Source organism: Ixodes scapularis, unplaced genomic scaffold (genome assembly GCF_016920785.2).
Source record: "Ixodes scapularis isolate PalLabHiFi unplaced genomic scaffold, ASM1692078v2 PGA_scaffold5__190_contigs__length_132052651, whole genome shotgun sequence".
NCBI lineage: Eukaryota > Metazoa > Arthropoda > Arachnida > Ixodida > Ixodidae > Ixodes > Ixodes scapularis.
Window position 1 is genome coordinate 53,863,056 of NW_024609880.1, and position 26,938 is coordinate 53,889,993.

The 26,938-nt window shown below is 47.3% G+C and overlaps 1 protein-coding gene across 1 annotated transcript; it reads left to right on the forward strand.

Annotated features, from left to right (window-relative positions):
* The first annotated feature begins 151 nt into the window (after positions 1-151).
* LOC8053365 (arrestin red cell) lies at positions 152-26,613 on the forward strand. The gene is made up of 12 exons (XM_029968884.4): positions 152-530; positions 2,330-2,471; positions 3,436-3,466; positions 3,543-3,603; positions 6,518-6,717; positions 10,348-10,526; positions 11,481-11,701; positions 12,737-12,809; positions 14,131-14,274; positions 15,521-15,607; positions 17,649-17,816; positions 23,706-26,613. Exons 2-12 carry the CDS (start codon positions 2,431-2,433, stop codon positions 23,788-23,790), a joined length of 1,290 nt encoding a protein of 429 aa, XP_029824744.1. The 5' UTR covers positions 152-530; positions 2,330-2,430; the 3' UTR covers positions 23,791-26,613.
* Positions 26,614-26,938: the final 325 nt, after the last annotated feature.

Here is a 26,938-nt window from a genome sequence, read left to right on the forward strand (position 1 = left end):
TAAACGGTTCTACAATTATTGCAGCGGATGCACGTTAATTTGCAGCAATATATAGTTGAAAGCGAAAGAGGGAAGGTTAGATGGCGCAAGCTACCGACCGATTCGAAGGGTCCAGTCTAGATGGACCATCGTATTTATCTACCCACCTACGCAACCGACGCGCCATCTGTCCGCCCGCGAGAGCAATCGTCTGTGCCCGTCCCTGGTCGCGAGTTGCGTGAGCGAGCAATCCCTGCTGCTTGGCGCGGCGCAGCGAGCGAGCAGTGACGGTCGCCGCCGGTGTATCTGGTGTATCCCTCGACGGTCCGCGCTGCATTCCGAACGACGACCAAGCGGCGTTCATGCGGACGTTTCCCAACACCAACGCTACAACCGGATACTTTGATCGGCCGTGCGTCCCGCCCACGCCCAGTGCGCGCCCAGTGGCTCCGAATTCGACGTCGCCCGAGCTTCCGCCATTGCACCGGAGACGTCGACCGAGTGAGCGCCGGGTGCTTTCCGTCTCACCGCTGCTGAGCAGCATCGCTCAGGTAATCACGACAGGCCGTTAGCGGCTCCGTCGCGCTGCCTCCAGGCTCGCGCAGCACCGGCGTTTTTTCTTCCCGACCATGACGGGAGCTACGGAGCGCGGCGGCGAACGGTCGGACGGACGTCGTAGGAAACCAGTCCCGCAAATTGCTGCGCTGCTGCTCCGTAGGCGCCGCGCGAAGGCCGGTCGCGCTGCCTTGAACGCAGGAAAAAACATTTGGGGTTCGGCGACTGACGGACTCCGTCCGCCGCTGCGCTAAGTGCCCGGCGCGGAGAGCGCCCGCGCTCCTCCGCGCTATCCAAGCATCCGGGGAAACCAACCGCCTTTCACCCTTCGGATGCTGGCCGCGCGCGCGCGCGCGCTTTATTTATTTGTTTTTTGCTCGTGCGTGCCCCTTTGTTGTTGTCTTTTTAAAGCTTTGGCCTTCCGAGTTTTCGCCAGTGTGCGCTGAACAGATGGCTGGGCCCCATTTTGTCCGGGCCGACTTGTTGGAGAAAAAAAAAAACCACTTGTTCGTCGACAGATGGGGCGGGGCTGGCAGCCAACGGAGTGTGTGTGTTTACTCGTTTAGCTGACGCTGGCATCGTGACTCTGCAATAATTTTGAGCTGCGCATGACGTCAACGTCGGCCATATCATGCTCTGGCATTGTGTTCTTTAAATGTCTGATACTTTACATCTGCGGCTTTAAAGCTTTTTCCTTTTCTCTGCCACTTGGTTCCACCATTCGCCGGCTTGTCTGGCCATTTCCACGTCTATGCTGGATGCGAAAGTGACACTAGGATTATGCAGGGCAAATTAAGTCAAACAAGAGCCGCATGCATCGTGTTTGTGGTTCTTATTAGTTGCCAGGCTTGTGTTCAGTGTGACCCCGCATTTAATATGCTTGTCATTGTTTATCGATCTGGGTAATCGTCTCTTCCCAGGCCTTTTCTTGTGTTCTGACATGTTTCCAGCGTTAGTTTTCAACATAATTGTATGAACACTGTTCAGCATAATATAGGATATCATATTCACCTGCACAAGTAAATCGATTTTCATCAGAAGCATGACTGCAAAATGAGGCAGAAGAATTTTACCAAATACTGTTTTGGAAAGCCTAGTTCATCAACTCTATTTTAATAGAAACTCTTTAGAAAAACAAAAATAGAAAAAGTCAATGTCATTTTTTATTTTAGTATTTTTCAGTAAACACTGCTTCCCTTGGCAGTGCAGACCTCAGTTAACATTTCGAGCAGTTAAAGTCTTGTCCATTGAGATTTTGCCTGAAATTCAGTAAAACGCCCTTTTCTAAATCACGGTTCACTGAAACATAGTAAAACCGCTACTTAGAATTGCCACTTTTATTTGTATCTTCTACACATTGCATTCCTACTTTTTCTTAAAAAGAAAATGTGGTGGTGCGAAATCTATGCTGGGGGCAGAAAGTACTCGCACAGCCACAATTCCACCACATTGGCCGCTGATGTGGCTGATGTCAGTGCAAGCCATGTACAGGAGGTGGCTTTACTGATTGCGATGTTATGTGTGTCTTGAACCCAAGAAAAAAAGCTGGTGATGCTCATCAACTTTTTTTGTATGTGTACAGAATGATGACTAGAGCCACTTAGTATAACTATGCTTCAGACTAACTACACTTAAGCCATTTATCTTGTTAAAGCTCAGATGGTCACATTTTCTACGAGATGACGGCACCGACAAGTAGTTGAGGATGGAGTGTCGATACTCTAAGCTTAACTTGTTTAGTAACTCAAACTATATTTTTCTCAGATAGATGTGTTCTGGCTTTCAACACTTGCAGGCAGTGTGAGCTCCCAGGAGCACTTGTCGCATCGTCGAGCTGTGGTCCAGGGCAGAACTGGATAATCCAGCATACAAGTGGCTCTAGCCCATGCGAGCAGCATGGAGGGCTCCGAAGACTCCAAGAGGCCCGGCGGGACTCGGTGAGCAGTCCATATGTCGGCCATCTTGTAGCACCCAGCGTTTGGGGCCACATAGCAGCAACAGATTGTTTGAACTTTGCTGGCCTAGAGTTTCATTTTCTCATTTGTTTTGAGACACCGTTTTGCTGCCATTGGCATAACTGATCTGGATTCTTCCATGTTTCCTTGGACCGGTCTTGCTAATAGTCAGAATGTTGGGGACTTTTGCAAGTTGCTTCAGACTTTAGGTAGATCTAAACAAGTTGCCCAGCATTGTTTCTTAGTTCATAATAATTAATAAAATTGCAACTTAATTGAGAAAGCAATGTTGTTAGTGCGAGCGCTTGATTTTCCTTTCATCACTTGCCTTTTCCACCTGATCTACATTCTGAAGCGATACTTGACAATTTAGATGAAATGTATGGTTTCTTAATTTTAATCTTTAATATTTTTTAAGTATAGGGCTATTAATTGTGGTTAAAGTCACAACTAGATTATGGCTGTACAGAGAATGAGCAATACCTTCAACTGTCCTCAGGAGCCACTCTGCAAAAAGTTTGCACTGTGTGCACTATAAAAACTGGTAATGGTGCCCAAAATAAGTAAAGGCAGAAATACTTGCCCCGATCTGATCTACAAATATGCTTTTAAAGATCTCCGCTTCCGCACAAATTAAACTAAAAAGAAAATACAAAACGGTATTGCAGTTAAGTTTAAGGGGAAAGAAACCATAAAAGTTTGCTGTGTCAAGGCTGTAGTTGTGTGGCTGTGCAACATTAAATTAATTGCTAGCAGCTTGTTGCTGCTTGGTAGTTGGGTATGTATTGGGCCTTATGCCTGGTTCAACACTCTTGCAAAGTTATCAGCTGTCACCCTAAGCAGTTAATGACTGTTTTACTTTCTACAAGGACAGGTCATAGATGATGCCACAGCTGATGTGCGGATGTTGTACGCAGTTGATTTAGTTTATTGTTATTCCTTTCAGGGTGTTCAAGAAGAGCTCTCCCAATTCGAAGGTAAGTGCACAAATTTTTGCCGAGGCGAGTCTACAGGTCCACGAGTGTGCCGATTGTCCACATGTTCACTCTGCAGATCACAATGTACTTGGGGAAGCGGGACTTTGTGGACCACATCACCAGTGTTGACCCCATTGGTAAGTGCACTTTGAATGTGTGATCTTGAAACATTGGGTTTCTTAGAATGCAGATTTTTTAAAGAAATTTAGCGCATAAGAGAAGCAATCATCTAATTAATGGTTAATTTGCTGATACTCTTGGGGTCCTCAATGGATAGTAACAGCTAGGCTATCAAAGTAGAAAATGGCTAGGCTGTTTTCCTTGATACTAAATTGTTGCATTTCATTTTCTGTCCTCACAACTTGTACATAGGAACAATTATATTGTTTTTGGTTTTCAAGTGTTGTTTGAAACATAATATTTAGTCTTGAAAACTAAATTCATAATGCAGATCTAGGAAAAGTAACAAAATAAGAACAAACATTGCTTGTTCAAGCAATATGACAGGTTAAAAAAAGTAGCATGTCCAACTTCTGATAATTGCTCTCCTTCACACATATTGCACAAGAGCAAGGTCTTCTGCTTGCATTCTTCAATTGGATTACATTTGTAAGTTGCCGAGTGAATATGCCAGAATGGTGACTAAATTGCTAGCTCTTCAAGTTTAAAAAATGTAGTGACTGTGTTAAAGTTGCATTTGGGTTTAGGTATTGGCCCAACACTCTCGCATCTCTTAAAGTTGTTTTACAAAACTGCTTAGTATTTGAAGTACCAACAGATCTATTGAGGCTATATTATACAATCATCCGCTTACAACTTCTTTGGGTTGGCAATATTAAAGTGCATTGGGAAAACAAGTGCACATAACTTTGAATCTTTTCAAGCAAAATCAGCTCATGTTGTGTTTGAGCAGTATAGGGTTGTGCGAATATTTAAGTTTTCTTATTGTAGTTTTTATTTCCTTCTAAATGCACTGCGATATTCATATTTTTCAAAGTAATCTCGGTGGGTTAGCCCCTTTGAGCACGCTTCTTACCTAGCACCAGTGCACTGCGGAGGAGCAACACCTGCGGAGCTCACTTTCATGAGTGTTGCTTTTCCGGAGCGCACCAGTGCTTGTTAAGAAGTATGCTCAATGGAGCTTACCCGCCATGATTATCACTTCAAAAAGTACCAATATTGCAGTTGCAGGCTTAGGATAAAAGCACACCTTCAAAGCGAGGTGATAAATGTGCATCTCCTTGCGTATTTGTAAAAGCAAATGAAAACTTTGTAAACTTTGTGAATGTTAATATCTACACAACAGCAAAATTTTCAAAATTGAAATTTGGCTATTGTGCAAGAGTGGCAGAGATGTCCTGATAACTTTTGTGTATCATTCACAATTGTCTTTTCTATGTTCCTCAAAATCACGATTTAAGAAATATAATTGAATATGGTAAGAAGATTTATAAATCCCCTCGATTAGGAATAGCTGGGCATCTCTCTAGGTTTAATGTTATATCAAATGTGTCATTTACTTGCAATCTTTATCTAGTCATTGATCTTTCTGAGGCCACAGTTCATAAATATAGTTAGATTAAAACTAACTTAGCTCAGAAATGAAGTAGTGGAAGCTCGGAAACAACCTTCTCGAGTTCAGCTGGGTTTTCATTCAAGCATTGTGCAGTAGTCAAATGCTCGTAGAAACTATGCAATATTGGATTTGAAATTATTCGGCCAAAACCACTATTTGTTTCAAATTCGCTTCAAACTTAAAGTCCGCTTTTTGCGCAACACTACTTTGGGTTTAGGGCTGATAGGGCTTCCCCAACACCCTCACTGCTCTTGAAGCTGGTTTAAAAAAATTGCTTGGTGCTTTCAAGTACCAGCACATCTATTGAGGTTATATTGGTTGATCATCCGCTCAAAACTTGTTTGGGTTGGTAATTTTAAAACGCATTTGAAGTGGATTCGAAGTGCATAATATCAAATCAATATAAATACCTAATCAGCTCATGTTCTGTTTCACCGTTACTATGGCCACAGGGTGTACGTAAATATAAATCAATATTGAATATGTTAACACATTGCAATGTACTGGCCTCTTATCAAACCTTTTGTTTGTCCCTACTTAGTAAGTGTTCATAAACTCCACACCATTCAATCATTTTCAATATCGTGAGTCAATAGTTGTTCAAAAGTACTCATTTACTTCTAAAACGCTCACATAGTGTTGATCGATAGCTAGACACGCACTGCTTTGTGTCACAGCTTGCTCGGTTTATTGTTGATGTGATTTTGTTAAAATGAGAAACTGACCTCCACACAGACACATGATCGAACAACAATAATTACTGTCGTATGCCTGAAGTGGCTGCTGTCCTGCTTCCTATGTGAAATAGAATGTTGTTAGCACGGATCCTGGTAGTTTGCGTAATTGCTCTATTCCTGTCTGGCGTCTCTAAATTGTGAGCAGTCCTAATTGCTCTGGTGTGAAGTGGAAACAAGGAGCCCGATCTGTGACATCCAGCGGGACAGTGTTTGTCAGAGTATAAAATAATATAAGACAAACATTGCACAGCATCTGGCACACTAACACAAAAACACAGAGATCTAGAAAGAAACCCAAAACCGTACGAATCGGCGACCCGGGATGTTTTGTTGCGAGCCGCACACTTGCGTTGCACGAACTGGCACGAGCACTGCTGAGGGAAAAGTGTCACCCTCTTTTGACACAAGGCACACATTTATTTATATCTTGGGTATGCAACACTGTGATTATAGAAAATCGTCTATTTAAATTTAGGGTGGGGTTGCGACCTGCGCACTTGAGCACGCTCACATGCAAATTTGTGAACAAGCCTTCACTACAACCCTCGTGACTGTAGTAAATTTTACATATAATGCATACATCTGTATGCAAGCTCGGTGCCAGTTTCAGTTTGCTCGACCAAGTATGCCATCTGCATGGTGCTAGTACTTACGTTATGCTGACGAAAGCCTAGCACACGAGACAGAGACCATACAGTGTTACTTGCTCTGATGACCACTGGATGCACTGCTGTGCAGACGGTGTGGTGCTGATCGATCCCGACTATGTGAAAGACCGGAAGGTGTTTGGACATGTGCTGGCGGCCTTTCGGTACGGTCGTGAGGACCTGGATGTGCTGGGCTTGACCTTTCGCAAGGATCTGTACCTGGCTTCAGAGCAGATCTATCCGAGACTTACCACTGGAGAAAACAGTAACCGTCCCCTTACACGACTCCAGGTAAGTTCTGAGAGTTCCTTTTTTTTTTTTTTTTTGTCCTTTTTTTATTATTTGTTTGTTCGGAACCTGGGCTGGGGCGGGACTACGTTCCCCGCGACCCGCCTGGTGCCCACACAGGTTCCCAGGTTGCAGTGTTACAGGGCCATTGGAAGATTCCACCGACTTTGGTGGAATGCCAGAACCTAGAGCAACTGGAAAAAGTGTATATAAGGCTCGGCAAGTTGCATTTTCGAGTGGTCGCTATTGCCAATTGCACCCACCCTGCACTAAGTACCAAAATGGCGGGCAGGGCCTATAGGGTAACCGGGAACGTAGTGCCAATACTCCAGGCGTAGCCTGTTTGGTGGCTTTGCCTGAACTGTCTGGTAAACCCTTTTCTTTAAAGGGGCACTGACACATCAAAATCATATTTTTTTTTATTATCCGAAACGATTGAAAATGATGCCGGGACATTACCCTCAAAATTTGAAATTTGGGAATTCAGTATTCGTGAAGTAAAAAAACAATTTCCAAATGCCGAATTCGAAGTTCCCGCGCGATCGGCGCCGGTGCCTTGACGTCAAAAATTGCGGATTCCTGAGAGTCCACTTTCTTTCACCACTCCCTGCTGTTGCCATGGCGACCCGAAGCGAGGAGGAAAGGAGTGAGCGGCGGCGTTGCGGCGGACCGGTTTTGAGCGGTGTCGCCTGTTTTCCGTTGGAGGATACAAATCCAGGAGACGGCACCACAACGAACTCCCGATTTTTGGTATTTCAAAAAGAAGGGCCGCAGTGCGTTCGCAATTGCAATAAAAAACATGTTTTAGGATTGCCGTAATTAAATGTTATAGAGATGTCGCCTACAAAGCTTCTAAATTTCATGATTCTTGACGTCACCGATCAAAAGAGGCGAGAGGCGGGAAAATCAAACGCCAAAAATAAAAAGGCGCGCGCGCGCGCAGGAAAATTATTTTGCGATGCGTTTTTTTTTGCGTGTCTATGACTGCAACTTGCATCGTTTTAGACAATAAAAATAAATACGACCTTTGGGGTGTCAGTGCTTCTTTAAAGTAGGTATGTTAAATCCAATTTTTTTCCAAGCTATTCTGCTCCATTTTTTTTTTAAATTTCTCTTCAGTGTATTATATACAAGACCTTTTTTATTTCTTGGTGCAAATTATTGTTTTAATCTTTTTTATGTTACTGCACCCTCTTTTTGCACAACAGCGAGTGCAGGCGCACACTGTCAGTGCTTGGGAGTGGGATGGGGTCACGCTATTGTTTTTAAACTCTAGTTTGCTGTGTGCCCTTTAAGCATTGTTCTACTATGACATTACGTAGAAGTGAAGCGTGCCGACGAGTTATCCTTATATATGGCTTTCTTGGACTGCCGAGATTTCTATTGTGTTCTAGGCATAGTCAAGGTTTTGTCTTGTGAACCTTATTAGCTATAGAACTCTTAAATATAGAGCAAGCATCTGCAAGACTGAGAGACAGCGTGCATGTATTTTGTGGTGCTCGAAGGAAGCCTGAAATTAATCACCAGCGAAGGTTGTCTCTTGCCACTTTTTTTTTATTTGCTCTAGTTCAAATGCTACTATCCAGATATTTTGGTCTTTTGGCTCTCTTCTAGGGTAATGGGAAATTTTCGTCTGTTGTTCACCGGTCACAAACTTGGTTTGTTCATCTTGTGTAACTAATGTTGACGCTGGTAGCAACCATAAAGGAGACAGTAGTAATGTCTGGAGAAGGGGAACAAGGGGTACAAAGGAAAAAACAAATCTCCAAACACAACTAGGTGACTGGTACGCGACCAAAAAAATTTGCCTAGTCCTGGTATCGAACCTCTTCTTCAGGGATTATTATTGTCATTCTTCTCCAGCTCGCTTGCACCTTTCCATTAATTGCACTATAATCATAACCTTAAAATGCAGGCCTGTCACCCTTGTTGGTGTTAGACTGATAAGAGCTGATAAAAGCCGTTTGCTCTACTGACGTTTAACTCCTGGTTAGCTCAGTTGGTAGAGCGCTCCACTTGAAGTGGAGAAATCCCTGGTTTGATACCATGACCAGGTGGATTTTTTCGGTCGTGCACCAGTCACCTAGCTGTGTTTGGAGACTTGTGTTTGTCCTTTGTTCCCCTTCTCCAGGGATTATTATTGTCATTCTTGTCCAGCTTGCTTGCACCTTTGCGTTAATTACATTATCAACATAAAGGATAGTTATGATATCTTAAAGATATGAACCTTCTAATAAAATTTCATTACATGAATATTTATTGAATGTTTCCCGTAATTATACAACAGTACAATGGGTACTAGTGTGAGGAATGGGAACACGGACTATGTATTTGTATTTTTCTTTTTGCAATTCCTTTTACATTTGCTTTATTTTGGTGTAGAGTGCTACAGTAAGAAGCTCCCAAAAGCAGAATCAAGGGACAGTTACCTTTTTACATTCAACTGGTTTGTTTCATGCAGCTTGCCATACCAAAAAAACATGTAATTTGAAATTGTGGTAAATAAGGGGTTTTAACGAAATTGCTACCTGCGTGGCTTCTCATATCTTCCGTGATGTCAACATGCCCGCTCCTCGAGCACATCCTTGTTTTGATGCCAAGTCCAGACCGGCCTTGGGGTATGGCAAGGGCAGCTGGGGTCAGCAGGTGACCAGGAAAAATGTGGGCAGTCTTCCAAGCAGACATGTTGCCACATCTGCTCTGTTGGCTGACTTGAGTACATCTCGTTGGATTTGTACTACTATTTCTTTTGGCAGTTTTGCCCGCCTGTTAAGGTGTGAGGCTAAACTAAAATGATACCTATGAATGGAAATAAAATCTACTGCTTTAGATACTATACCTCTTTTAAGAAAATTACCTCTTTTTGAATAAATGAAATTGAAAAATGTGCATTGCTGAGGTTTACATACTGTTGAAGGTTTACAAAGTTTAAGCAAAGTTTAGGATATTTAAAAAAAAATTTTTCAGCTCAGTTATTATGTGTTTGTCGATTCGTCTCGAAACATGAACCAGCTTGGTAATATTCATTTTCCAACCTATGTTTGTGTGTTGCACAAACGGGCCCCCCTGCATACTATAGGTTTGTTTGGAAATGCTGGTTCCCATTGTAATATTGACTTATCTAGTAAAGCTCACCAGCTTCAAAGCATTCATGTTGTTAGAATTGTTAGTGCACTTAGCGTAGTGTGTCTCACATTGCTGTGTTGTGCCGTAAACCCCCAAATCGTTACCATCATGGCGCTGTTGGTGTGCACAACAGTTTTTTCATGCATAAGGATGTTGGTAACCTGATGTCTGTTCTCTTGGTTTTACTTGCCATTGTTGACATGCTTAGCAATGTGGGTTGGCCATTACGCCCATGACTAAATACTGTATGAGAGGGGAAAGGAGGTCCCAGCAAAATGGAAGATATCAGGGGGGGCCCGGGCCCCATGGGCCACCCCCCCTGGCTACGTGCCTGTTGCTCATCATTGGCAGTGATCATCATTGTTTAATGTTGACCTACAGAAGTGAAATGCTTACAAGTGCTGGCCCCTCATTTGTGCTGATTGAACGCATGTGCACTGGAGCGAGCTGCTTCTAGCACTCGGCATCATGAGTCACACTATCTGTCACCGGTGCGTCTCCATCCAGGAACGCCTCCTCCGCAAGCTGGGCCCCAACGCGCACCCCTTCTACTTTGAGTTGCCGCCACACTGTCCTGCCTCGGTAACCCTTCAGCCTGCTCCTGGGGACACGGGCAAGCCCTGCGGTGTCGACTACGAGCTCAAGGGCTACGTTGCAGACAGCGTCGAGGAGAAGGCGCACAAGAGGCAGGCACCTTTGTGAAGCGTGTTGCATGTGTGTGTTGAGTCATTAGTCAGTCCCACAGAACGCCTGGTGTCTCCGTTGTAGACGAGAAATTTAGCTAGTGCAGTACTAATGCAGGCCTGAGGTCTTTAAAGTGCGTCACCCAGTAGTGGTACACAATTGCACCGTGGACGTAGGAAGCTTCTGGACGTAACACGGCACCACCGGAGGTGAAACCGGAGTGGAGAGACACCCCCCCCCAACAATGACCAAAACTAAAAGGCACTATTGGACAGAAAGGGCAGCGGATTTGGTGCCAACAGCTATTTTGGTCAGCCTTGGGGATGTTCCCATCAAATGCTACCTCTACTTTCGGCTTTGCTTGGGATATTTTCATTTGGCTGGCTTGAGTCGGTATATTGCCTCCTCCTCTTCCCACCTCAATGGCTAAAATGCTCGTCTCCTGATCCCCCCTTAAGCTTATAAAAGAGGATCTTTATCTCTGGCTAAGAATGCCTGTTGCTATCCTAGATAGAAATATGATTAATAATGATTTATTCACACAGGAAAAAGTGTTTCGGAAATAGTGTTGTGAAAATAAAGGTAGACAAGATAATGCAGTTGGCAGGTGAGGTATAGATTTTTTATTTTTCGACTATTTTGTTTTGTGTTGTCTGTCATTTTAACTTTCTGCTGGTTTCTAGTTATTTTGAAGGTATGCAACTTCGCGATCATCGCGAGGTTGCATACCTTCGCGACTAAGAATCGCACAAAGTTCTAAAGTTAAGAAGTGCCGAAGCCTCGGATAATTGGATAAGGCCCTCGAGGGCCGAGAAGCCAGCCAAGGGCCGATTGCTGTCGAGACGCACGTTTCGACGAAGGAAGGGGTAACAGCCGGACGGTTTTTGCAATCCCCAGCGAGTCAATGGCCATTGCTCAACCGCCGAAGTGACTCAACCGCGTTTTTGCTCCTACAGAAACTCGGTGCGCCTGGCCATCCGCAAGATCATGTATGCTCCCAGTCGCCAGGGGGAGCAACCCAGCGTGGAGGTGAGCAAGGAGTTTGTCATGTCTCCCAACAAGCTCCACCTGGAGGCCTCCCTGGACAAGGAGCTGTACCACCACGGCGAGGACATTGCCGTCAACGTCCACATTGCCAACAACTCCAATCGGACCGTCAAAAAGGTCAAGGTCTCGGGTGAGCCGCCGGGAAGCCCCTCCCCCCGCCTCTCTCGGATCGGCTGGCCGTCCTCGGTCCGGCCCTCTGTTCCTGCCGAAAACGGCGGCGTACCGGGGTGCCAGTGAAGGCCCATTCACACACATGCCACAGTCGGCGCTGGAAATGGCTCTGATCTTGCTGATGCAGTGCCAACTTTACGCTAGGATAAGGGTAGTGCTGGTACATTGCTGGTACGGTACTGATTATTAGTGATAGAGTGCTGATAAATAGTTCTCACCTTGCTGGTGCAGCGCCAATTTTGCACTATATTAGTAGTGCAGTATTGATGAAGTGTTGATGCAACACTGGTGCAGCACTGGTACAGTGCCGTGACAGTGCTAAAAGTTAGGTTCATGTATTCACTGCTTCAGCACTGTTTCTATTGTTGATTTGTGGCTGCAATGTTTGCGTGAATTGGTCTTTAGCGAGTGCTGATAAATAGGGCTTTGTGTTGTTTGGGGTTTATTTGTCTTCAAATTGTGAAGTACTTTTTTATTTTTTTTGGGGCGGGGGTAATTTTTTAATGAGTTCAGTGTTTTTTGGTGTTTGACAATACTATCAAGATTTACGAGGGTTTACGCCTTAGAAAACTGTACATGGCTAAGGGGATTCCCCTATTCCCGGTGAACATGCACATGTGACCAAAATACTCGAACAACATCTGAGCACTGATAAGACGAGGAAACTAGACAATGAGCCTTGCCCCCCCCCCCCCCCCACACACACACCCACACACACAAACAAAAAGATTCTTAAAGAGTTTAGTGGGGCTGTGTTCTGGATTAGCACGGAATAAAGCCGTAGGTAAAGATACCTTTTGGTGAAGCTTGTGTTTCTCGTGTTCAAGGACAGCTCCAATTCAGGGTTTCTCAGTTTTTTCCCTAACTTTCATAAACTTGGCTCAGGGATTACTTTTCGGGGTTTATCGGTATGCATTGAGAACACGGAATCCTACTCATAAGCACTGAGAATTGTGCAGCTTGCTGACTTTGATCTCACTTGTATCCCCAACAGTGCGGCAGTTTGCCGATATCTGCCTGTTCTCCACGGCTCAATACAAGTGCACCGTTGCCGAGATAGACTCCGAGTAAGTGGCACTTCTATGGTTTTTTTAGCGTGAGCTACACAGGCCAAGGTTGAGCAGTTTCGCGTGGCTCGCATAATGAACCGTGCTCCATGCTGCGCGTGCGTGAGGAGCAGTGACGTCACACTGCGCACCGGAGCCGCTGCCGTGCCCGCCTCGCCGGTCTGCGCATTCCAGAGGAGTGACGTCATAACCGCGGCAGACGCACTGGTGCCGCCGCGTGCCCAGCTGTGCGCCTCTGTTGCGCAGTAGCCAAGTCTGACGCTGCACCGGAGCCGCTTGATAGCGCATCTCATTTTGTGCGCATAAGCTCACGCTACGTATGTCCTGGCATAGCCGAGCTAAGCCACCGCAATTTTTTTTTGGTGTCAATCCTAGTGGCGCAAGTGAACAGGTACAGATCTAGTCACATATTTATTCCGGACCAACGAATGTTTCTGAATTACTGCTTTCGATGGTGTCAACTGCTGACTTGCAAGAAATCATTGCTAACATTTCGTTTCTTGCGGTTGTGTGAAGACTATTTGAACTAAAGAAGCTGGATTTTTTGTCTGTTTACTTATTAATTCATACATACAGTCAGATCCTGTTGAAATTATAGTGGGATGGTACTACATAAAATAGATGTTATGTTTGTGTAGGGAAGATAAATTAAAATACACTACTTATTGAAGTTAGTGAAGGCTTTATGAAGTAGCAGATGTGATGCAGACAATGTTGTATTGCAAATGCTTCTATTTTGAGATGGCATGAGGAAAAAATGACCATGGTAGCATGCCTTAAATGTGAGTGTGGCTTTCCATTTTGAATTGATTTTGCTTTAGCTTAATTTTTGTTTGGAAAAAGGCTGCATTTAGAGTTGGCATCGCCGATTTTACTCGAGTCTATAGCGTTTGAAATAGTCATATGTAAAGGACTCCATGGTACATATTACGTTATGGGGAGATTGTTTATTTTTGATTCAATGCTTCTGCTATCAACGACAAGAAATTCCGGGTCCTTCCTGTTGCCAAACCTGCTGGCTTGCCAATGGTGTGTAAACGAGGTTCACACTGTAATCATAATTCATATTCTTTTCATAATTCAATGCTTTTACAATCTCGCACTGCACCATGTACACAGCTGCATTACGTTTGTTGAGATACGGTATGCCAAGACATTTGCATGTGCATTTGGTCTTGTGTTAAGCAGCTACAAGAGGCTTTCCTGTCGCAGGTGCAGTAGTATTTGCATTTTGGAACTTCTGGCAGTCTACAAACACTTGAGCGGCCCTACCCTTAGTCGGAACTTGTGGGTTTGACGACGGCCATGCCCTTTGGTGCAGGGAGGGCTGCCCCGTGAGCCCGGGCTTCACCCTGTCCAAGGTGCACTACTTGCGCCCTCTGCTGGCCAACAACAAGGACAAGCGGGGGCTGGCCCTGGATGGCCAGCTCAAGCACGAGGACACCAACCTCGCTTCGTCCACCATGTGAGTAGGAAGGGCACGTGCTGGTTGGGGTACTTCGCCAACGAGTCTTCAGATGAACCGTATCCGGAGGTCCTCTTCAAATTATTGCGCAGTTCTTTCCCTAACATTGTACATTTGGCAGTCAGGACTGGACCCATGCTCTTGGCTAACCAAAAATTTGGGTAAAGCGACTTTTTAGAGAGTTGACTTTGTTGTTCTTTGGCACACATTGTGTAGGATTGTACAAACGTTAAAATTTTTTAATGTCTGTACTATTTTGTATTTGCTTCGAGATGAACTGCAATTATTTGTATTTTTCGAAGTGCCGATCCCAGTGGGTAAGCCCCTTTGAGCATGCTTCTTATCAAGGATCGGTGCACTGCGGAAAAACCGCACCCGCGGAGCTCGCTTTTGCGGGATTAGATCCTGACGAGTGGGGTGATATTTATAAGGGGAGAGCCTTGCTTGAAGTTTTGTAATTCATTAAAGCAGTCAGTTGTTATAAGGAGATAGGGAGCTGTGGTAAGCGGGTCTTGTTGTAGCTGCACTCTGTCCTAGCCACCATTTTGCTTTTAACTAAATTGTCTTTGCTCATTGTCAAAATTCGTCCGGGATGATGAGAAGAGAGATCAGAAGACTGAGACACAGATATAAGCATATATTTCAAACAAACACAAATAAACGAGGAGAGGAAAGAAAGGAAAAAGAATCATCGAAGCACAAAAGATATAAGAATTGGTCACACAAAGTGCGTTTGTCCTTTGCATAGTCACCAGCGGGTCTTGATTTGCGTTGCTGGTTTCCTTGACTGTGATGGGCCTTGCCACGGTTGACGGAGACGGGTATGTTCGAGCCCGGCTCGAGAAGCTGAGATGTAGCCTGGTATGACCTTGCCAGGTTCCTTGACACTGGGGCGGAGCCGGGTATGTATTTGAGGCCAGGTGCGTTGACACTGGAGCGGAGCCAGTGTGCCCGAGCCCAGGTGTATTCACGCCAGAGTGGAGCCAGTGTGTGCACTACTGAAATCGCCCGTTGCTCGGCTTAGAATTTTTTCGCACCTGCGATCCCAATCTTTTTACGCTTCTCCTTTCCTACTTCTTCCGCCAGTCGTCACTTGAAGAATGCGACACTCGCATACACTTTAATTGTAGCTTGATTTTGATGCATTCATTGTACAAACTGGTGGGGAATATGTTTTCTGGGTGCTGACACCGGTGCCTGGAAACAGGTGAGCCTGATGTCCCCCCCTTTGCACTCACTCATGCAGCATCACAGATCCGTCGCAGAAGGAGAATCTAGGCATCATTGTGCAGTACAAGGTCAAGGTGAAGCTGTGCTTGGGGCCGCTCGGAGGGTGAGTGCCATCCACTGAGCGAGAGGTGCAACAAAGCCCGATTGCTTTGGGTTGTTTCACTTTCCCAAACTTATCAAATAGTTCATGCAGACCAAAAGGTGTGGACTGGGCGACTCGTTATGCACCCATCCCTCTTGCAGAGTTCAAACAAAACGCAAAGGTGGTTGAAGCTGGGAAGGAGGTCCCAAAGAGGAGCCTCTTTAAAGCCTCCAAGTGGCAGCTGGTGATGTTTTGCATGAGGACTTGGCTTCTTGTGGTCCCCAAAGAAGTCAACTCTCTTAGCAACACGTTGACTGCAACTCCAAGGCCTCTCGGAAAACTTTGTTTGTCCACACTCGCGTGTTGACACTTCTACGACCAGTGCCCATCACAAATATGAGCAATGCTAAGGGATTCCTTGAACGCCTCAAAACATTGACTGAGTATCTTAACCTCCTTGGGTCCTCAAAGAAATTTAGGTTTCTGGTAAAATACTGTGTTGAATGCCTTTTGTAGGTAGTCTGTGCAACATTTAAAGAGTTTTCTGAATTCATCCAGCCCTTCTGCCTATCTAGTCATGTACTGCCCAATTCTTGTAATGTTATTGCCATCATGTGCTTTTACACTCCCATCAAAGTATTATACTTTATTCACCCCTAAGCCAAGAATGTGATGGAAGCTCAGAGACGCTCCCACCATACTCTCAGCTCCAATCAACCTTGTCTCTTTCATCACCCAAGCTCGCTCTCTGCATGTGCGAAAGAGCGATAGAGTGATCACGCGACAAAAGATGGGCGTGCGACCGATTCACTGAGCAACGTAGCTTCCACCGCAACGTCAACTTGGGGCTGAACGGAGTACCGTATTTACAGTTGAACCTTGATTTAACGAAACCCAATTTTACGAATTTTTTTATGTAACGAACAAATTCGGATTCCCCGCGCAGCCTATGCGCGATGTCTCCCTTCCTCGATTTTACAAAATTCCCGATTTAACGAAATAATTAGCGGGTCCCAGTGACTTTGTTAAATCGAGGTTCAACTGTACTCGCATAATGAATGCACTTCTAATTTTCGGCTCCGCGAGTCTTGAATTGCGTCCAATTTAGCTAGCCACCAAGCCAATTTTTTTTTGCTGCCAAACGCTCTGGCCAAGCTAAGCCAAGCCGCCCTTCTAATGGCTGCAAGTGCATAGTTGTGGTAGTTACGGAAGTGATCAACCATGAAGGTGAGCGGCGCGCACACTTGACAAAGCTTGGGTCGAGGAATCGGCCAGCTCCGGACATTCTTTGCCTATCGGATTCATTGATGTCAACAAACACGCCGTCGTCTGTGGTCCGCTTTCAGACAGTGAAAGTGGTTAGGCCTAATTTCACATACTCCAGGTATATGTGCTTATTAATCCGTTGCAGAACGGCGCAGCGAGGTGCACGCTGCGTCGTAGGTTGAGTGTGTCTGGTAGCCCCTGGTAACAGCAGTCTTCGTGAACGAAACTTGATATGTGCGAGTGGGCCTCGGCGGTTGAACTTCGTACAAGTTCTTATACGCACAGTCACGGTATATATCCGAGTGCGCTGCCAGATGCTAGCAATATGTATCGCCTAAGAACGGTCGCATTGCTTTCCGTGCTGAGTGAGCTTCGTAGGGTGCTTTTCCATCAACAAAGGGCACGCTGAAAGTGCCCTAAAAAGGTTCGCAATTTATAAAGCATGGTTACTGTGGCGTGCCCCCAACCAGCTGTAAGTGTGCCTCCATCAGTGGAGACGTGCCAGTACCTTGCCGTGTCATATAAGCATCTAATATGACATTTACACGAAGTGTGTAAGTGCAAAAATTTCACCCCGTGTAATAACTGTCTTCCCCCCCCAAATCTGGGTAAATGTTTGAGGAAAAAAAGTATGTTCATTATCCGAATAAATACGGTACGTAGGGTACTGTGGTTCAGGCTGTGCGTCGCTAGGGCTTTCCTCTGCTTTGGTTTCAACACCCCGCCTCAAGCTTCTGCTCTCTCTTCGCAACTCCTTCCCCAATGGACCCACGTCTGACTTCCCCCCATGGCCCAGGGACCTCGTGGCGGAGCTGCCCTTCATCCTGATGCATCCCAAGCCCGAGGAGCAGAGCCCTACCCTTGCTCGGGCGCTAGTTCCCAGGGCCGGGGGACAGGAGGGCGACGAGGCGGGAGACTCTGCGGACTCGGGGGCCCTGGACACCAATCTGATCCAGCTGGACACGTGAGTGTCGCCACCCTCTCGTACCGCAAGCCCCCTCCCGCTTTTTACGGCGATGGCTTTGTATGGAAGCCCCTCACGTACCTTGCTTGCTTATGTTGGCGTCGGTCGCACCATAGCACTCGCACACGCACATTCGCAAGGCCATGGAAGGGAGTGTCGGCATTGTGGCGCATCTCTTGATTTGACATCATCGTGCGCATGCAACCGATGGTGTTGCTGACACAAAGTTGGGGGGGGGGGAGCGGAGTGTTAATACTCAACAACAACAGAGCAACAGAGGTGGCAATGTCACCGTCGGACCAGTTCTGTGACGTCGCTGCGTCGTTGTCTACATCTCGGAAAACGTCAAACTGTACACTTTCTGCAGCGCCCTCCCGCTCCAAGACCTCCGCGAGGAGGCTCTCACAAGCCTCGTCTTCAAGAGTGCAGCCTTCATTGGTGTCACTCGTCTCACCGGTGTTGATCGCGCTCAAGTCGAACTTCGCACGTCTGAAGCAGTTGCGCACCGTCGGCGGCTCAACTTGCTGCCGCGAGTATACCAGCAAGTGAATTCCACTCAGTAAGTCGATGGCATAAGTCTTATTGTTCTCCATTGAAAGTAGCATCCTGCACAACAGGTTCTTTCTGTAAGTCTGCTTCACGGCACGGATTATTTCCTGGTCCAGTGGCTGTGCGAGCGCAGTTGTGTTGGGGGCCAATAAAACGAGCTTGATTGCAGAGGGGTTCTCCACTTGGACATGAGCTGACGCGTTGTCGAGTTCCACAACGACGCTTCTTTTCGCAGAGAAACTGCTATCAAACAGACTCACATGCTCTTCAAAAATCTTCGCCGTCATCCAGGCTTTTGTATTGCTGCGGTAGAGGACGCCCAATGGCAGTCGGTTACCCTTAAAACATCTTGGCTTCTCAGACTTCCCACTCACCAGGAGTTGGGGCTTTTCACTTCCAGTCATGTTGACAATAAATGCAACTGAAATTCGGTCCTTAGCGTGCTTGCCGCCCGTGCAAACTTGCCCCTTAAAAACAAGGGTGCTGTTTGGCAACAGCTAGAAAAATAGCGCAGACTCATCCAGATTAAAGATGTCTTCGGGGGCAGTCCGTCAAAATTTGCTGCAGCTGCCCATTCTGCCGCTCTTCTGCGCCCTCAGTGTCTGCTGCTGCACCTTCTCCAGAAATGACTCTTCTGGCGATGTTGTAGCGTGCCCTGAACCTCGGCAACCAGCCATTGCTGCAAACAAAGTCGTCATGGTGCAGCTGCGTAGCGAAGATTCGTGCTTTCGCGAGGAGAAGGAGACCCCTGACCGGCAGGTTTTTGGTTCTTGCTTTCTTGAGCCAGAGCACCAATGCCTCCTCGACGTCGGGAAAAGTCTATCCTCGCACGCAATACCTTTTCAGATTGCTCGCCGCCACTCATCAGCTTCTTTCGTGCGTTCCGTACACTGCAAACGGTTGTTAATGGTAGTCCCCTGCATGTGCCCGGCGCAGACTTCTTAGTTCCACGCTCAATGGACTTGACAATATCCAGCTTCTCCTTGATGCAGGGAACGTAAAGTTTTTGGCGTCTCGACATCGTCCCGCCTTTGCGCACACAATGCACTCTCTGCACACTTGGATATCAAACGGCTGAAGGATCCCAGAATACAAATGTGCCCAAATCCTAGTGCCTGTAGCCTGAGCAGCAAGAGAAATCCCGTTTAGAGGACCGCAACTATGTGCTACCATTCGCAAGTTCGGAACCTGCTGCGCAGCCCACCATGCCTGCGACCACGACGTCAACAACATTGTTCACCGCTCCTCTGCTTCTCTGCTACCAGCTGGGCCCGTAGTAAACTGCGTAAACTGGTCCCCCGCCCCCCCCCCCCTCCCGCCAGCAACGTTGCTGATGTCCGTTGGTTCACCTGCTCCGCGGAGGGCAAGTTGCACGGTGCCGCGTTGCCGTGGTTTTGAACTTGCACCCTCGCTGCCCTCACCCTCACGCTGGGTCGGCTTCGCGTGTTCGCTCCCTCTTAGCGGCTAGTGTCCGCTATGGCCATTGCTGCTATTGCGTGGCTTTAGCACTGCCGCATGCCGCAAGCGTGGCGACAACTTCGAACCTAGTACGTACTGGGAAGTGAAAACGGTGCGTGTTGACCGGTTTGTACACGATAAGCGACTACGCATTAAGCGGGCATTGAATGCATTAGGTTTAACGGGAGACATGTTGGGGATCTGACTAAGCTACTTTTAAAGCAGGACTACGGCTTATGCGGGTACGTGGTACGGAGATTTTACTGTAGTTTCCAAGCAAAGCTAGCCCCTAAATGAAGGCAGTCTCTAAGTGAAGGCAGTCTCTAAGTGAAGGCAGTCTCTAAGTGAAGGCAGTCTCTAAGTGAAGGCAGTCTCTAAGTGAAGGCAGTCTCTAAGTGAAGGCAGTCTCTAAGTGTAGGCAGTCTCTAAGTGTAGGCAGTCTCTAAGTGTAGGCAGTCTCTAAGTGTAGGCAGTCTCTAGGTGAAGGCAGTCTCTAGGTGAAGGCAGTCTCTAGGTGAAGGCAGTCTCTAGGTGAAGGCAGTCTCTACGTGAAGGCAGTCTCTACGTGAAAGCAGTCTCTACGTGAAGGCAGTCTCTACGTGAAGGCAGTCTCTACGTGAAGGCAGTCTCTAGGTGAAGGCAGTCTCTAGGTGAAGCAGTCTCTAGGTGAAGCAGTCTCTAGGTGAAGCAGTCTCTAGGTGAAGCAGTCTCTAGGTGAAGGCAGTCTCTAGGTGAAGGCAGTCTCTAGGTGAAGGCAGTCTCTAGGTGAAGGCAGTCTCTAGGTGAAGGCAGTCTCTAGGTGAAGGCAGTCTCTAGGTGAAGGCAGTCTCTAAGTGAAGGCAGTCTCTAAGTGAAGGCAGTCTCTAAGTGAAGGCAGTCTCTAAGTGAAGGCAGTCTCTAAGTGAAGGCAGTCTCTATGTGAAGGCAGTCTCTATGTGAAGGCAGTCTCTATGTAAAGGCAGTCTCTATGTGAAGGCAGTCTTTATGTGAAGGCAGTCTTTATGTGAAGGCAGTCTCTGTGAAGGCAATCTATGTGAAAGCAGTCTCCATAGTCGGTTACAAGAAGGTAGAAGCTCCTCCCACAAGCGTGATGCGCCCGTTTTAAATCTCTCCGCAGTCGAAAGAAGAGTTCGCTGGAAACGCTCCTTGTTCCGATTCAATGGATTCCACCCTGCAATCATATTTAAGCGTCTACCTTTTTTGCGGTTTCCACGTCTCTTGGGGTTCGGGCAAGCCAGCGGGCACGGAGAGAGTAACTAAATATCAGTGCGTCATATTTTAACCGGACGACGCGGAAACCTCCTCCACCGACGAGGGCGACCCGCGGTACCGAAAGCGCGCAAAATGCGACGTATTTGGTCCTGGGCTTGCCACTGGTCAAAGCCGCTAAGAGCTTTTTTTTAGTAGAGATACAAAATATAAGTGTCGCGAACCGTTTCAATTATGTATGAGAGTAGTTTTTGTTCACTATTTTAGATCAGAAAAGAAACAAATGCAGTTTAGAAAGTACGGAAACGAGAAATGACCCGTCGACATACCCGCCACCAAGCGGCGGAAAAAAACGGCGCATACTAGAAAAGGCCAGTGGGATGAGGCTACGACAAGCAAGGACCGTAGAAAGGTCCCGGATGTACGCGGCGGCGCTGTGGTCGTATACCGGCTCAAGAATCCGACCGGTTCCGAGCGTTCCGAATGTCTTCGGCACGGGCCCTGCTGGCGATTTGGCCATTTGGCGGTGCGTCAGCGCGAAATAGCTCCTGTTCTGAACTGATCTTTACCCCGTGTTTGCTGTTGTTTGTGGCCAATCAAGTGTTATGCCGAATTAGTGTTTAGTCGCGCAGCAAATGCAATGCGAGCTGCCCTGGCCGCCCGCTTCATACAGCCTATCCAACACGTACTTTAGTGGCGCCCTCTCGAGCCGTCGACATAAAGTGCGGCAGCCGTGTGCGCTCGATGAGCTCACTACTCCTTCTCTAGTTCAAGGCCACTCAAGCCAGGACCTACGACGTCATGAAGGAGGTTATTTTTTGCTTGTTTTTGTAATTCTAATTTGCCTATAACTTTTAAAATAAAGTGAAATTTGAGAAAAGAAAAGTTGAATTAAGTTACTACGTTCAGTACGCCCAGGTTCAGTGCAAATTAAAAACCAGTCAAAAAGTCATTGCAGGGCCCCTTTAAAAAAGCAACCTTTGTATTCATTGGAGATGGACCGAGCCCCTGAAAGCAGCCTTTGTATCCATCAGAGGGGGAAGCTAATCCCTGAAAGTCATTTGTTTCTGTCGGAGGGGGAAAACTCTAATCTCCCTCTCGTGGCTGCCACAATGCCAAGTCAAAGTCGAAAGTTAAAGCAAATATGGTTCAGAAAGGCAAGACCCTCCTCGCGCGTTGGCCGCACGTCACGGAAACGATGGGATGCTATTGGATGCGGAGGTGGTGGAGGGATGCGATTCCCTTTGAGGGGCATTTGCTGCTACCTTCTTAACCTGTAACCGACTATAGTGAAGGCAATCTCTAGTGAAGGCAATCTCTAGTGAAGGCAGTCTCTATGTCAAGGCAGTCTCTATCTGAAGGCAGCCTCTATCTGAAGGCAGCCTCTATCTGAAGGCAGTCTCTATGTGCAGGCAGTCTCTATGTGCAGGCAGTCTCTATGTGCAGGCAGTCTCTATGTGAAGGCAGTCTCCAAGTGAAGGCAGTCTCCAAGTGAAGGCAGTCTCCAAGTGAAGGCAGTCTCCAAGTGAAGGCAGTCTCCAAGTGAAGGCAGTCTCCAAGTGAAGGCAGTCTCCAAGTGAAGGCAGTCTCCAAGTGAAGGCAGTCTCCAAGTGAAGGCAGTCTCCAAGTGAAGGCAGTCTCCATGTGAAGGCAGTCTCCATGTGAAGGCAGTCTCCATGTGAAGGCAGTCTCTATGTGAAGACAGTCTCCAAGTGAAGGCACTCAGTCTCTATGTGAAGGCAGTCTCCGAGTGAAGGCAGTCTCCGAGTGAAGGCAGTCTCTAAGTGAAGGCAGTCACTAATGGTATATTTGGCTGGTCAATTTCTAGCCTCTTGGAGCGCTCTGAAAAGCCGATGCCCATTCGACTGGCCAAAGTTGGGCGCTCTAAGTGTATTTGCTTGATTCTTTTAGAGCGCTCTCAGATTTTCAGATTGCACCGTCCTCCGACTCGTAGCACTGTGAGGCGCTCCGACTTCGAAGTGGGAGCAGTGGGAGTGCGTGCCAGAGGACCGGTTACGTGACTCCAGCCACTTCCGCTGTTGAGTTGAAACAGAAAGGAGCCGATACGGCCGAGAGGCTTGGCGTCGGACGCCGCCTTCTTTTGATACCGGACAGATCCCGCTGTGCTGCGAGTGCAGGAGGTACTCGACGCTTGACGGGAGACCGTAGAGAAAGCCAGAGTCCACGTTGAAGGCTGCCATTTTTCGTGCAGACATGCGGTCATGTGGCAGGGCCGCCGGATGGATGAATGATATTGACTAAACCCTTTGTATCGGGCGGTAGCTTGCGTCACGGCAGTGGAGCGGTTGCGAAAGTTGTCAGCGCTCGGGCCGCTCAAAAAAGGGGCCGAGCATTCGGCTGGTGCGCCGTTCCTGTAGCTCAGATATTAAGGCGCTCCCGTATCTCACAGATCCGATTCAGAGGATTGGAGCGCTGAAAGACGGCCAGCTGAATATACCATAGGTGAAGGCAGTCCCTAGGTGAAGGTAGTTCCTCTGTGAAGGCAGTCCCTCAGTGAAGGTAGTGTTCGAAAAAGGTAGCCCTATCCAGCAGTAAGTCCCGTCGCCTCAAATGCAAGCACCCTTTACAAGTTAGAAAACAGTTCCTGGATCTACCATTTCGCTGCGATTTCGGTGCACGCTTGCGTTAACAGAAATGCCGTCGTCATTGCAGGGACGCCTCGGGCTGCTTCGAGGACGACGACATCATCTTCGAGGACTTTGCTCGCCTGCGGCTCCGTGGCGAGACGGATGCCTAGAGGGGACCGCGAGGCAAGCAGTGCCGTCCGCCCCCCCCGGGTCCCCCCTCCGTCCTGGGGGGTGAGGTCTCAGGGCACCGTGCGCATCCCAGTTGCTATGCATGCCGGCAGCCTGCTCAAGTGCCAAAACTCCGTTGTGGAAACGAGCTTAGCAAGCGTGCTGGCCGCTCGGGGCAGCTGTCCCCCTCCCCCTTGTCCCCGCCCGTCCAGTCCGACGATCTGGCCGACACTCGGGGGTGCGAAGCTGGAGCAGAGAATGAGCCCAGGTCATCCGATGCGATCGAGCATATGGGGCGTCCCAACGAGAGCGCAAGGCTTAATTTCGAGATAAAGTGCTTCATTTATTCGGAAAGTGCTTATTTTTATTTCGGTTAAGGCACCATTGCCACGGTCCTTTGATGAACTACTTATTCGTCTGGAAACTTTGGCAGTTTTCGCCCTAGTAAATCTTGCAGCCATGAGTAGGGTTAACCCATGTAGGAAGGAAGATAAAAAGGAGAGAAAAATATTGCTTGTCCTGTATACTTCTTGTCTTTGTCTTTTTTTGCACTATTTTATATGTTTAACTAAGATGAACCAACTAGCCCAACAACGTACCCCACTAAAGAAAAATATCTGTACTCCGTTCACCCTTAAGCTGACAACGCAGTGAAGCTACATGCTTGCTGGAGTAGTCTTGCGTCTATCTCTTGCAATATGATCACGGTCCTCCCCATACCCATGTGCAGAGAGCCGGGTCGGGTGACGAGAGGGAGGCAGTTGATAGATTGGTTTGGTGAGCACGTAGCTCTCGCTGCATTGTCAGCTTTGGGGTGGTTGGAGTATAAATGTTTAGCAAAAGAATCTCGAAAAATATTTGTAATCTTTTTAAAGCAGATGTAGTTCCCGTCGCAAAGCTTTCAAATTATTCCGAAAGATTGTGACCCCTAGGTCTCGAGTGTAGACGGAGTTTTCAATCTTTGTATCTTTTCGACCAGTCTTTTGGGGTTTCATGAAAGGGTACACCCATCCTGCGACTTTCTCCGCAGTGGCTTCTTGATACCTACGTCCATCCGTTAGGTTTTCCGAGCAATCCAATTGGTTTACTCGTGCGTGCCTCGATTCGTTTCTAGAAAAAAAATTTCCCATGGTGTGACAAAAAGGTTGCAGGCCAGGTATTGTAACTATCATAGTTTCAATAAATTGCAAAAAAAGTAACACCAAATTTGAAAAAGTGACCTAAAGAATAAATAGGACTCGAAAGTATAAGATAATATGGTGAAGAATACAAGCTGCAACAGTCCTTTGTTCTTTGGCATCGCTGGTGATTTATAAGCAGGCTTTGGTTCAAACTAATTAATGGAACGCGAAGCTCGGTTCTCATTCTTTCAACTCTATGGCAAAGCAAACAACTTGGTTGTTTTGCTCGCAGCCTGACAAAGTGCCATGGGACATGTGTCGGACGTTGTGTTCCACAAACAGTGTGCACTTTATACCGAAATAAAAATATTTACACTTTTCGAATAAATGACGCATTCTATTACAAAACTTTATCTTGCGCTGTTGTTGAAATGCTCTACATGAAGTAATTGGTCTGGATTTGTGCCCCCTCTTGCGTGACAAAACGGGATCCAATACGGACAGGCATTCCCACCTTTACGCGAAGGAAGAGCGTAGGGTAGATCTGTCTCGCTTGTTTTTATTTATCGGTTATTTAAAGGCCCATTATCTTTGTCGTTACGAGGACCACAGGGAGTATGTTCGAAACAGGAGGACGAATGGTATGCACGAAGGATCGGCAAAATGGGAGACTCCCGAAAAACGAGATGCTTACGGGTTAGTTTTTTCCATCGCCATTCTCTACTTTTCCAGGCATTTCCCATTTTCATGTTTTTCTCATGTGAGGCCAATTTGGAGTGCTCGTTTACTTGGTAATAGTTTCGGAAGCGAGGCAAAGGTTGGAGCGGTCCACTCAATGTCATCGCAATAAATATGAGGGACGGAGTGAACGAAATGGGCACCGGCCTAATGTGCGATAACGACACGTTGCACTTTTTGTAATGGTGGCGATGCTGTCGATTTATGGCACCGGTACAAGGGACAAAGAACAACGGAACATCCATTTGTGTCACATTCCTTGCGTTAGGAAGGGGGGAAACCAAGACCAGCTACTTCTAGATATATGGTCGTTCGTAGAGGGCCTATAGTCAGCGACAGGTTAAGAATGTAGTGGAAGCACCACGTACGATCCACGTTCGTCGCCTTCTGCAAGGCTTTGGCTGCATGCGCACCAAAGTGTTCTCAAAGGCGGAAAGCTTGCGCTGGAGGCGGAGCATGTGCCGCATTCTTAGTCCGTTGTCGACTCTAGGTTTGGTTGCAGGCAACGCTCGAATCCCGTCTCGACGCACCCGAGTTCGAGAGACGAGCTCTCGGAACAGTCGGCACAATTCCGGGTTTCGCGACGCCGGAGTAATTGTGCGGTCTCTTGCAACAGGGTTCTCGAATTTCGTTTTCTCATTGTATCGCCACGAGGCACGCCTCGCGCCACCGTCCCACGTTGCGGTTTGGGCGACCGGCCGACAATCCAGACGCGCATTTGCCGGCGCCACGGTCCTGCCCGACCTCTTGTTCCCCCGCCCCCTCCTTGCGTCGTCGTGGCTACCTTCCGGGCACAGCTACCGCTGCGCGAAGATGTGGAAAGAAAAAGAAAAAGAAAACAACTTCCCTTTGTGTTGTCATTGTTGGCAAGTGAGTGAGACCAGTGTCGTGTACGCCTCTTTTCCCCCTTTGTGTTTTCGAAAGACCAAGAGTGGGGCAGTAAAGACTGGCAGTCTTGCGCCAAAAGCTGCGTCTTGTGTCTCTTTGGTTTGCCAAAAATGGGGTTGGGGGGGGATAGTCTGTCTTCCGATGCATCGCCAGCCAGAGTCCCACTGGGCAAAGAACGACCGATGCCGCTCGGCCTTTTGGGAACCCGAGCATTGGTCAAGAGTGCCGTTGGCAACCAGTTGGCAGGATGCCACCCAGCCTTGCAACATGCACCGTGAACAGTATACCGTAAAATACCGAGCATGCGCCCGTGTCGCAATAGGTGCCAACCCCTACTTTTTAAACGTTTGAAATATAAGCGAAGGACATAATCAAGCACCCACCTTGGCAAACTCCAGAGGTG

Bases quoted from the DNA above. Each gene is read 5' to 3' on its own strand.
- LOC8053365 (XM_029968884.4), top strand. From the start codon at position 2,431: ATGGAGGGCTCCGAAGACTCCAAGAGGCCCGGCGGGACTCG. The intron at 2,472-3,435 runs GTGAGCAGTCCA...TATTCCTTTCAG, and splicing joins AAGAGGCCCGGCGGGACTCG to GGTGTTCAAGAAGAGCTCTC. The intron at 14,275-15,520 runs GTGAGTAGGAAG...TCACTCATGCAG, and splicing joins AACCTCGCTTCGTCCACCAT to CATCACAGATCCGTCGCAGA.